Below are 12403 nucleotides of genomic sequence, written 5' to 3' on the forward strand. Positions count from 1 at the left end.
GAATGTTTTAAGTTAGTTCTGGGCGTAGTGGTTAGTGTGACACTATCACAGTTCAGGGCGTTCCAAAATTTGGAGTTCAAATCTGGCACCACTCAGTAAGGAGTCTGTATGTCTTCCCCATGGAATGCATAGATTTTACCTGGGTTCTTCAGTTTCCTCTCACAGTCCAAACAGGTACTGGGTAGGTTAATTGGACCATGATTAGGTTAGGGTTAATTGCGTCAGTATGGGGTTGCTGGGGCAGTGTGGCTCAAAGGGCCTACTCCATGCTGAATAAATAAATTGCTCCTTTCCTTATTCCCATGCCACTTGAACCAGTTGTTCATTTCACTGTGCAACAGGGTATTTGAAGCTGTTAATCAAATTGTGAACACTTCTAATTAACACACTTTGTGAAGACAGAATGATTAAGCAAACAAGCAGCTTTAATAAAGCTTAGAATTGGAGAGTTTCATCCAACTTACACAGTGATTTCATTAAAATAATGACCAGTACAAACCCTTTAACCAAAATATGTCTGGCATATTTTAAACTTTCTCTACAACATAATATTTACAAAAGACAGAGTGAACCATGTACATGTTGTGGCAAAAAAAATAGAATCTACAACATTTTTTTCCTTAACAGGAAACAACACAGGAGAATTAATTTAACAAGAAGTTACACAGTGTTGTTTTGGCTTAGAAATTAACTGAAGAAACAACTGAAGCCAACTGCTAAATGGAAATACTGGGTATAATAACGTGCCATGAAACATGACATTAGATCTGTCATTTACTGGATTTTGCTGAGAATAGATCTCAACCTTTCATCTGCTTCAATTTATTTCATACTTTATTAGGATTTCACAAGTGGGTACAAATTCAGCTGTACAAAAAAAGTATCGTAAAAATACACATTCATATTGTTACCAAAAATGTACCAGTCATGTCCCTTACAAAGTACAAAAAAAACCTCTTCAAAAATTGCCAATGCAGAAGTTTTGATTATAGTTATATGGTTTGAGGATGCATTTAAAGTGTGGCATGTTGACAGTGGTTTTGAAATGCTAGACAGCAGGTTAAGTCACTATATAAACTAAATCAATAGCATCCTCCATGTAGCGTATGATCTTCCACAGCAGTATAATCTGAATAGATCTTTTCCTGTAGACCAATTCCTCAATACAGCTCTCATCAAACCAAGGAATTTGTATTCAGAGACCTGCAGTCATCCACCAGTCAACTGAAACTATTGTATTTCTCAAGAAGAAAGTGATGTATTGTTTGCAATATGATGAGGAGCACCATCACATGCAGCATATTTTCATCAAATGCTGTTGTGTCTTTTTATAATATTAAGCAATATTCAAGCCACCATTTGTAATGTTCGCATGACAGCTAAAGAGTTAAGGAGACTTTCAGGCAGCTTAAACCTTGAAAGAATTCTGTATTAGAAGGGCACTAGAATTGTTTTGATTTACACTGAATGAGAAGCATTCTTTCTCAGTGCATTGTAGAAAAGCTGGAAGTTCACAAACCAATACAGTGAGTTTCTTACTAACATGAATAAAGCCTTAGAGGGAGAGGGAGAGGGAGAGACATAAATACTTAAAAAAAAATTGCCATTCGATGCCCCATCTAAAAGAGTAAGCAAAACTCATGTACTTGGAAATAAAAAAAGTTTGAGAAATTATTTTTTAAATAAATTGATTTTCTTATTTTAGCTTAAATTGAAGAAATAGATTTGAAGGGCAAAGAATGCCATTGCTAGTAGAAAAGGTACTGCAAATCATAAAGTGGTTATAAAAGTTTTTAAATTATTAAACTGTTAAAACTAATTAATATATAATAAAGTAATGCTATAATAAATATAGCTTGGTATTAATATTATGTGTAATTATTGGTATCTTAGTTAAATTGTGATGTAAAAGCACTGTAATGACTGTATTTAGCTTTAATATAGTATTGCAATATATTGGGCCGAACAAAGTACTCCAAGACTGACTGATCAACTAAAAGTGCTCCTAACAAAGCTCAAAATACATTAAAAATTTCTAGATTTAATTAAATAATACATAATAACAAATTCTAGTGGTTACCTACAGATTCAAGTTCAAATGTGTTAAGCTTAATGATGGCCGTGGAACTAAGCTAACATTCTTTCCAAATGTCATTAAGCTTTTCCTTCATTAAAAGTGCCCTATTTCATCACCAGGAAAATAGTCTCCACAGCTAATTTTACTAAACAATTGTACAATTTAGCAATATTGTTAACAGTGATTTTAAAATTTTAAGTGCTTTCCTTTCTTTTGATGTATAATCAAAGGCAAGGGACAATTTAGCTCATTCAGTTTGGATAGAGAGCCAGAATACGATGGCAAGAAGTTAATTCTACGTATCAAGGTCAAGTTAGCACATTACTTATTTGATGAGGTGATAATCTAGGATTTGTAAATGCATCTTAATAGACGTTAAATATGTTTAATTATAATTTAACAAAAAATGAATCAAAAATAAATGATGTACTTTGATATGATATACATTGCAGTAATTCAGTCAATAGTAGGTAATACTATTTCTTTTATGAAAAGATAGCAGATTGTTTTCAAGGAGCGTGGTTTGTGCCCAGACCTTTCGATGCACGGTGAACAGCTTCACCTACCCTTGTTCCACTGGTTTCTTCTAATGTGGTTCCTGCCTCAAGGCTCTATTGGAGGCCAGCTCTATGCTAACCATTGAGGCTCTGCGCTCCTAGCAGAAATAACCCTTGAATGGTTTTGCCAGCTGGTAAAGCACTGTCTTGGCTCACTTTCCATCAATGCTGTAATTTGTTAATTCAATAAGTAAACCTTAACTTCAATGCAAAAATATAGTCTACAGGCATCAGTGACTCGACTCTCCTGTAAATTCAAAGACCTTCAGCTGGCATCTCAAGACACTGGAGAAATAGCACCAACACAATCTCCACAAAATCAACCAAGGAATCCTATGTTAGAAGTGGTTCCCAAATGTAAATCTTTCAAATAACTCAAGAATACGTCCAGTGTATTTCAAAAATTTTCAGTATTATGTAGAATTACATAGCAAACTAAAAAATCTACGACACTCCTGAAATAGAGGCGTATTTTTCTCTCATTCGAGATGTTCACAAAGGATTCTGGGCCACATTACAAATAAGTGATAAATCAAATCATTTGAATTTATTCAGTTCTAATCTAACCTAGTTAAACACTGAATATTGGTTTACTGAGGTAGGTAGCGATAGTGATCAATGTTAATTCATCATTGTGTGGAAAACTAAAGCAAATTAAAAGGTTTCCTGACCTGACCACAGATCCCTGTTAAGGCTCAAGCAATAACACCCAGAGTGCAATTTAATGCACACAAAATTGCTGGTGGTACGGTATTAACAATCTCAGAAATAACAATTCCCTGTGAAAGGAAAGGTATTCCAATAGTTGCATAATGCTTATAGGCTCTGAGCAATGATGGACATTATTAAATGGGCTTCAATATCAAGGCAGGAGGAGGATTCCAAGTATTACTGAGGCAGAGATATTTACCCCATTGTTTTGGGAGCCCTGGCTTTTCCTATTTTTAGAATGCATTAAGAATGCCCCTCTGCCTATTCTGATTGTTACATTGGTACTGTAATAAACCCTGCTTTCTATTCCTGACAATTAGAAAGACAACCTGTTTTGCTTTCAGGCAATATCACCTCAAGTTAGAGCCAAACTCTGCAAGGTTTTAACCTGCACATTAAAAGTAGCTGCAGAAGGGCCACAACATTGCCTTTACCATGAGACAGACTTACAGTATTGCTGAGAAGACTGTCATGGCCATGACGTGACTGAGGTCCCACAGTTAGGCTGCTATATTGCCAGGCACATATTAATAATAAAAAGAGAAGAGCAACCTGCTCTCGGTTCTTGTTATATTTGGGTCTGTTGCTGATGCTCTACTCATTAACAGTCAAAATAATGTGGCATAGATTGGGAAATCAAGGCACCTGTTTGTCTTGCTAATCTCTAAAGATGACATTGGCAGGTGATGGGAAGAAGACAGAAGTAGCAAGTCTACCCTTCCTCTAAATGGAAAACCATCAGTTAAGTTTGTAACTATTGGCTATTAGGGATTGGAAGATGACTCGAGAAGCTTGCTCGAGGATATGCAAACAGAAAATACTGAGCAAGTCAGGCAGCTCCTGTGGGTGTGGAAAGAGAAAAAGTTAACATTTCAGTGCCGGAACATTTTGTCAAATTTTTAAATTGCAGTAAACTCAGATTATTTATTTCATTTTAGAGAAAGGGTAAATTTCTGCAAATGGCTCCGGACCTGAAATATTAACAATTTCACTCTCAACTGGTGCTGAGTGTGTCCAGCATTTACTGTTTTTATTTGTTCAAAGTGAATTGAAGTTTTAACTGGTATTTGTACACAGAATTAAAATGCGGCTATTTTCCATTTCTTTTCCTTCATCACCATTCCCCCTTGTAGCTATTTCTACTACTCTCATTACTTCTTAAGCATGAGTACCATGGGCTGTTGTCTGTTCTGCAGATACTCCAAATCTGTCTTAAGTGGAAGAATGATTTCAGGTACTCAGGCTATCCAGTAGTTTCATGCTTACCATAAGATGAGTCTTATTTTTATTTCACATTTACTTAGTTACTTGAATTTAAATTCTCCATCTGCTATTGAGAGATTCAACTTGTGCCTTTGGATCAACAGTGCAGAACGTCAGCTGCTGGGTCCAGCAAACTAACCACTATGCCTTTAGACCCCATGTACAGCTGTGATACATAGACAGTTCTCAAGTAAACAAATTTGAAGGCCGGAAAAAAATCATACAGTAAAATAAAAGGCAAAAGATTGTTAGTGTTGGCAGGTACACAGATAAATGGATAGATGGGCAACATCTACAGGTCATTAAACTCTTATTATCCTGAGAATATAAACTGAGCTGAATTAAGTGCAATTCTTAAGGAAACTCACTTTAAGAGCTTGTAACCTCTCAAACTTCCCAGAATTCAAACTGGATTGATGGTTGCTAATTTTTGTGTTTGTTTTCCATTTCTGAAACATTATATATAACTTTGGACAGCCAATCTCTTCATTACTACTTATATTTTCTAAATAATTGGGGGGGGATCATCTTCAGATGCTGTTTTCCAAGTTTGAAAAATGTGAAGATTTGCACCTTTTTTCAGCTGGTGGTGATGTTACTGTAGGTCTGACTTACTTTCATAGTTGAGGTACCCAGTACTGAAGCTGTGATGAAATTATAAGGCAATGATAAAAGCTGCCTGAAACATGCCCTTTCATGCAGTGGTGACATCAGCAACTCCTGTATTTTACCACAGCAGCAAGTGACTCTGCTCAATCTCTGCCTTTTAGCGGACTCTCGGCCAGCTTCACACTGTGTTTTTTCTTTTAGCTGACTGACAGAAGGAGCCTTACTTTAGTTTGTCTGGGCTAGTTTCACACCAAGCTTAAAACACATGTTTTGAAACAAACTTTAATGCTTCCAAGATGGGGGACACAAAGACATGATGCAGGAGCATATTTTTAAAACAAAATACTATCAAAAGAAAACAGTGAATGTCACATTCAAATGAATGGGACACCAATTTTACTAAATGTCACTACACCACTGCTATATTGGTATAATGAAATTACCAACATGTAAAAGGCACTTTTTAGGCAGCTTTGGAGATGACAATTTCCATTAGACAGTTTTCTCTCATCTGTAATTATGAGTCATTTCATCTGGCACGGTGGTCCATTAATGAAGAAATTGTCTTACGCTGTTCAGAATGAAATATCACACAAAGGAAGAAAACCCAGTCACAGGAGTCCTTGACCCAGAAGCGGGCTGAGCCGTGGGCACGTACGCACCGCCTGAACTCTGCGTTGTGATCACTGTTGGGTAGTACGGCTCCTGCTCACCATCTGTGCATTCTTCATAAGTGTAAGCTGAAGCTCGAGGAAGCCCCTTTGGCTGCCTCTTCCATGAGTTGAAGTAGGTGGGATCACTCATATAGTGGTTCACAAATGAGTGTGTGCTTTTTGGTAATTCACCTTCATACTCACTGTCAGTTGCCTGGAAAAGAATAACATTTTCAAGCTTTCCTTCTAGTTTTTTTAAAAAATATACTTATTTTCTATTGTCCAGGTTCATTTAACATACTGTGACAATATACAGGCCAGGCCTCTCTACCCTCAGATCAAACTGATTAAGAAAACACTATTATAATTTGGGACTTCTCTACCTGAACTTAAAGATCTTGTTTTCTATATGCAAGATTTATAGAACAGTTTATTGCTCCTTATTGCCTCAATTATCGTCAGTGGCTGAGAACCCTTGCTATATTTTGGTCACATCCACTGGTTAGCAAATGGAAACACTTTGCTTTGGTTTATCTCTGGAGATGGAATTGTCCCTGCAACACAGTTGGGAACTTATCTTATACCTTTAACAAGCAACAGAACATCACCTACAGACTTAGTTTCAGATTTTTACTGGACTGCAGCTTTTTAAAACAACAGCTGAATAAGTGGTTCAAATACAAGGTGTCTGGAACTGCCGATTTTTTGCAATACCCCCTAAAAAGAAAATAACCAATACATTTTTTTAAAAATTTCAAAACCAAACTACTGTTTTATAGTTAGCCTTTCTAAGTATTTTCCCCATGTGGAAAGTACATGAGCTGTGACCCATTCTACTACATGTTTCAAAATGAGTCAATGAAGTATATTTCTATTTTTAACATCTAATGCTTCAAATCAATTGGGTGTAGCTTTGTAAGGAAAATTAGCCAGAGGGAATTTGTGAGAACCTTTAAAATGTTCTTTCTATTACATCTGATGTGGCAAGCAGTATTGTGTGTCTTGGCATGAATATACACATACACCAAAGATTTGAAGATACTGCTCAATAAAACGATCCCTAACAATTATGGATTTGAAAAATTGTCAGTCAAACTTTACAAGTACTGACTGTGATATGCATAGATGAGAAAATCACACTTTTTATTTTCTTTGAATGGAATCATGTTATGGAAATACAGCTGTTAAAGTTGAGTATAGTTGAAACAGTGAAGGGCCACATAACTCAGTCCTGCTTCTGATAACATTCTTATTGAAAGTGATCCAAACTGGTAGCAAGACCAATTCTTAGGAAGATGTCAGATACAGCGAGGCCAGTACTATTGCCCAGTCCTAGTGGTTCATAATGTTAATTTGTGCATATATATTCCTTTTTTTAAAAATATAATTAGTTTTCTCTTAGAAACCAATGGACATTTATGAGAATCAAATCAGCAATGAGGCCAAATTGGTTGGCTGGGCTTGTTTTCTCTGGAACAGAGGAATGAGGGGATTACTTTCTGGGAGGTATAGATTTAAAACATACGGAGGGATTTGAGTGGAAACAAGGAAATCCTGGAGGCGATAGAGTTCACTGAGGGCAAGGGCGGTAGAAGCAGACACCTTCACCTTATTTTGTACGTATCTAGATGTGTACTTGAAGATCTACAGGGCTCAAAAGTGTTTGTTCCGAAGCAGTAAATATCAGTGACAGAATAGACTTAGGCAAGTTTTTAAGCTGTGAAAGGGATAATATATCCTCTCTCTCCCTACAACATCTATAGTTAGTGGCCTTTCAGCACACAGGAGTAGAAACGTTTGGATTCAAGCAACAGTCCAGAGTTGTGATTGTTGTCCCTTCCATGGCTGCACAGTGGTATACAAGATCCAATGGACACAAGATGAAACAGAAGAGTTGTCATTTACCTCTGACCCTGATATTTCAGTAGGCTTCTCTGTTAAAGTGGTGCTTTCTGTCAGCATTATCCCATTGTAGTTATTACATAAATCCTCATCGGAATAGCGTAACCCTCCTGGGCTTGGCCTTGGTGGAAACCTTGTAAGAAGACAAATTATGATTGTTCACACTTCCAGCAATTAGAACACAGAAGAGCAGGCCCTGCAGCCCACAAAGTTGTGCCAAATCAAATAAATTAGTATTCAAAGGGCCAACAAAAATCTTCCCTTATGCCTGCAAAGTCCATATTCCTCCATTTTGCTCATATTCAGGTGCCTATCTAAGTGTCTCTTAAATGTCCCTAACGAATTTGCTTCTACCACTACCCCAAGTGACGTATTCCAGGCACCCATCACTTTGTATAAAAAAATCTTGCCACTCACATCTCCTTTAAAATTTTCCCTCTCACCTTAAATGCATGCCGTCTAATATTAGACATTTCAACCCTGGGAAAAAGATACAGTCTGTCTACTCTATATCTATGCCTTATAAACCTTTATCATATCACCCATCAGCCTGCAGTGCTCCAGAGAAATCAACCCAAGTTTGTCCAACCCTTTGTTATAGTACATGTCCTCTAATCCAGGCAGCATCCTGGTAAACTTCTTCTGCACCCTCTCCAAAGACTCCACATCATCCTTAGAATGGCCAGGACTGTAGGCAATACTCCAGATGTAGTGTTTTAGAACTTTTAGAAGTTTATCAATATATTAACATAATAAGCAAATGATGTAAAATATAACTTCAGGTTTAAAGCCCAATATATTGCTGATACTGAGGTAGTTACTACAAATAAAGTTTAATATTAGCAAATAAATTATTTGTAAATGACACTTGTAGTGTCAAAACGATACACCATTTATCTGAGATAACAATGACATACCCAAGTAAACCAAGGAAGGTCATGTTTGCTGTAAAGGTTGTTGTAAGGCTCAAGAGACTATTTCTACCGCACAAAGCAACACTAAGTATGAAAGGTGCAGCATACATGAAAATACTGACTGGGTTGTGGACAGAAACAGGGAGACATCCGCAAGGAGGAGCTTATCTCAGAGGTTTTAGATCTGATACACGAAGAAAGTCCAGTGTGCTGTCGACACAGTTGCAAATATGCCCCAGATTAAACACAGAAGGAAAATAGCATTGACAGAGGAAGAGCTAATGTTTTAGGACAACGAAATATTGTTAAGAGCTGTTGTTTAAATTTCAGATTTCCAACATCTATAGGCTTTTATATTTGCTTTGAAAGAAATGTCTTAACATTGAAGTTAAGTTAAATGCTTAGTTGCTACAAAAAGCTCATGCTTGTGCCTTTTAAACCCTTTATGTTGCCCGCAGGGAGAAATGCTCAGTGGAGGTGCTGAAATGTGACTGCTGTGATAATCATAAACTGAGTTCAGCTGTGATCAGGTGCAAGTCCTTACCTGGTGCCATTTTTCTTACAGAAATTGCTCTTGACAGTCAAATGTCTACTATTTAGCTCCAGGGCAGTAAACCCTCCATTATCCAAGGTGAGAGTTTCTTCCACATTCGAACAACTTTTACCTAGAGCATAAGATAGCTGTCATAAGACCAGAGGTGTTTGCTGTTGGGATACGCAGCTGAGGGTGAGATTTACTTTCGACCTTTTTTATAAGCAGAAAGTATAGACCTTGGTTCCTTTTGCAGATCAAGAAAACTTGCAGCTTTGTGCAATATTATAGCATTACTGAAAACAAGAACATAATTCAAATAAAGACAGATTTGAAGAACAAGGGAATGAAGAAAGTGCTTTTATTTTAAGCTATTAAGGAAAAGTAGTCTTATTGTACAAAAGATTTTAACCACTACTGGGATTTGATTAAAGTGAATGACAAGGTCATTATGTAAGTTTTACAATTCACTTGTCTAAATTCAATCACATACTTCTATTACTTTCAGTTACACAACTGAAAATTGACATTATTCAGAAAAAACTGCAAATCTTCGACCCTCTCTATTGTCTGTGAAGCCCCAGTGAAGACTCAGTGCCACAATTTATAGAGTTCAAACACCAGAAGATGAGAGATGAGGTAGATAATTTTTCTGATATATATGTTAGCAAAGATAACGTCCAACATTATGCAGATTTAGAGTGCTTCAGTGGCACGACCAGGGATCAGGAAAATAAACGAGACAGATATATGCACAGTGAAATGAGGGCTTTTGAATAAATGAAGATGCTTCTGGAGTAAGTTTACATCAGAGACTAAAGACCAGTTAGCAGAGTATGCAGCTGGGTGTGGAGCTTGAGAATAGTCAGCAAAAGATCCTCTGGCTAGGATCTTTATGTCCTCGTTGCCCACGGGAATGGTACCAGAGGATTGGAGGGAGGCGAATGTTGTTCCCTTGTTCAAAAAAGGTAGTAGGGATAGTCTGGGTAATTATAGACCAGTGAGCCTTAAGTCTGTGGTGGGAGAGTTGTTGGAAAAGATTCTTAGAGATAGAATCTATGGGTATTTAGAGAATCATGGTCTGACCAGGGACAGTCAGCATGGCGTTGTGAAGGGCAGATTGTGTCTAACAAGCCTGATAGAGTTCTTTGAGGAGGTGAACAGGTATATAGATGAGGGTAGTGCAGTGGTTGTGATCTATATGGATTTTAGTAAGGCATTTGACAAGGTTCCACACGGTAAGCTTATTCAGAAAGTTAGAAGGCATGGGATCCAGGGAAGTTTGGCCAGGTGGATTCAGAATTGGCTTGCCTGCAGAAGGCAGAGGGTGGTGGTGGAGGGAGTACATTCAGATTGGAGGATTGTGACTAGTGGTGTCCCACAAGGATCTGTTCTGGGACCTCTACTTTTCGTGATTTTTATTAACGACCTGGATGTGGGGCTAGAAGGGTGGGTTGGCAAGTTTGAAGACGACACAAATGTTGGTGGTGTTGTAGATAGTGTAGAGGATTGTCAAAGATTGCAGAGAGACATTGATAGGATGCAGAAGTGGGCTGAGAAGTGGCAGATGGAGTTCAACCCAGAGAAGTGTGAGGTGGTACACTTTGGAAGGACAAACTCCAAGGCAGGGTACAAAGTAAATGGCAGGATACTTGGTAGTGTGGCGGAGCAGAGGGATCTTGGGGTACATGTCCATTGATCCCTGAAAGTTGCCTCACAGGTGGATAGGGTAGTTAAGAAAGCTTATGGGGTGTTAGCTTTCATAGGTTGAGGGATAGAGTTTAAGAGTCGCGATGTAATGATGCAGCTCTATAAAACTCTGGTTAGGCCACACTTGAAGTACTGTGTCCAGTTCTGGTCACCTCACTATAGGAAGGATGTGGAAGCATTGGAAAGGGTACAGAGGAGACTTACCAGGATGCTGCCTGGTTTAGAAAGTATGCATTATGATCAGAGATTAAGGGAACTAGGGCTTTTCTCTTTGGAGAGAAGGAGGATGAGAGGAGACATGATAGAGGTGTACAAGCTAATAAGAGGAATAGATAGAGTGGATAGCCAGCACCTCTTCCCCAGGGCACCACTGCTCAATACAAGAGGATATGGATTTAAGGTAAGGGGTGGGAAGTTCAAGGGGGATATTAGAGGAAGGTTTTTTACTCAGAGAGTGGTTGGTGCGTGGAATGCACTGCCTGAGTCAGTGGTGGAGGCAGATACACTAGTGAAGTTTAAGAGACTACTAGACAGGTATATGGAGGAATTTAAGGTGGGGGCTTATATGGGAGACAGGGTTTGAGGGTCGGCACAACATTGTGGGCCAAAGGGCCTGTACTGTGCTGTACTATTCTATGTTCTATGTTCTATGTTCTAAAACATGGAGATAAAAAGGTATTTGAGTACAAGAATAAGGTTTTTCCACATGATATACTTAGGAAATGAAATGAGGTTGGTAAGGAATGGTGCAGATAGGATGAAAAGTAGATGAAAGGCTTCTGGATGAATGGCAGTCTGTTAAAGAATGACCTGCGCTGTAGGTAAACAACATTAGAGAAATCAAACTTGGAGGTGCTCAAGGTATTGGAGAGTATGAGTCAAGTAAAGCATAGATAAATTTCATAGCAATTTTGGTATAGAGTTTTAAGCTCAGATCAGGTTTGAGTAAGACGTGTTTATGATCAGTGAGTTCAAATACAGCGAATTGTTTTCGAGAGCACTGAACAAAAACTCCAGACCTGTTTATATTGAAATGGGTGAAGTTTGGGGTTTTGAGCACAGTGACAGAAGGAGATAAAGGTAATTGTGAAGAAAGGGACAGATGAACATTGCCATTTACATGGGAGGATTATGTGAATCCAGAGAGTGATACTGAGAGCCAACACGTAACTGAGAAATGTTAGGGAGCCAAAGATGAATCTCAAGAACATTTCAGTGGAACTGGCAAAAGGGGGAGGAGATGTACCAATTCCATTAGTAAATGTTGAAGACTGGTGAGATAAAATTTGAAAGAGTATCTCAAATAACTCGAACAGTTAAGTGTAGAAATTGGATATGTTGATGCTTTGGAGTCTGTGGAAGAGGGTGGGGGCGGGGTTGGGCGGGAAGAAGGCCATGGTAATGGGCATTAATTTGAATTCCTTCTGTCTAATAATACCAGAGACTGAAACGATTAAAATTCCCTACCATGTAAC

At 38.1% G+C, this 12403-nt stretch overlaps 1 protein-coding gene across 2 annotated transcripts in view; it reads right to left on the reverse strand.

The window, feature by feature from the left end:
* Positions 1–419: 419 nt before the first annotated feature.
* The window catches only part of sdk1a (sidekick cell adhesion molecule 1a), a 779580-nt gene continuing 767596 nt past the window's right edge, over positions 420–12403 (reverse strand). For both annotated transcript variants that reach the window (XM_063058961.1, XM_063058960.1), the window contains exons 43-45: positions 9231–9351; positions 7776–7905; positions 420–6084 (exon numbers count right to left, since the gene is read on the reverse strand). In XM_063058961.1, the coding sequence (XP_062915031.1) occupies positions 5806–6084; positions 7776–7905; positions 9231–9351 (530 nt within the window). In that variant the 3' untranslated portion in view covers positions 420–5805. The remainder of the gene's footprint in view (positions 6085–7775; positions 7906–9230; positions 9352–12403) is intronic.

This window comes from Mobula hypostoma, chromosome 9, assembly GCF_963921235.1.
Source record: "Mobula hypostoma chromosome 9, sMobHyp1.1, whole genome shotgun sequence".
NCBI lineage: Eukaryota > Metazoa > Chordata > Chondrichthyes > Myliobatiformes > Myliobatidae > Mobula > Mobula hypostoma.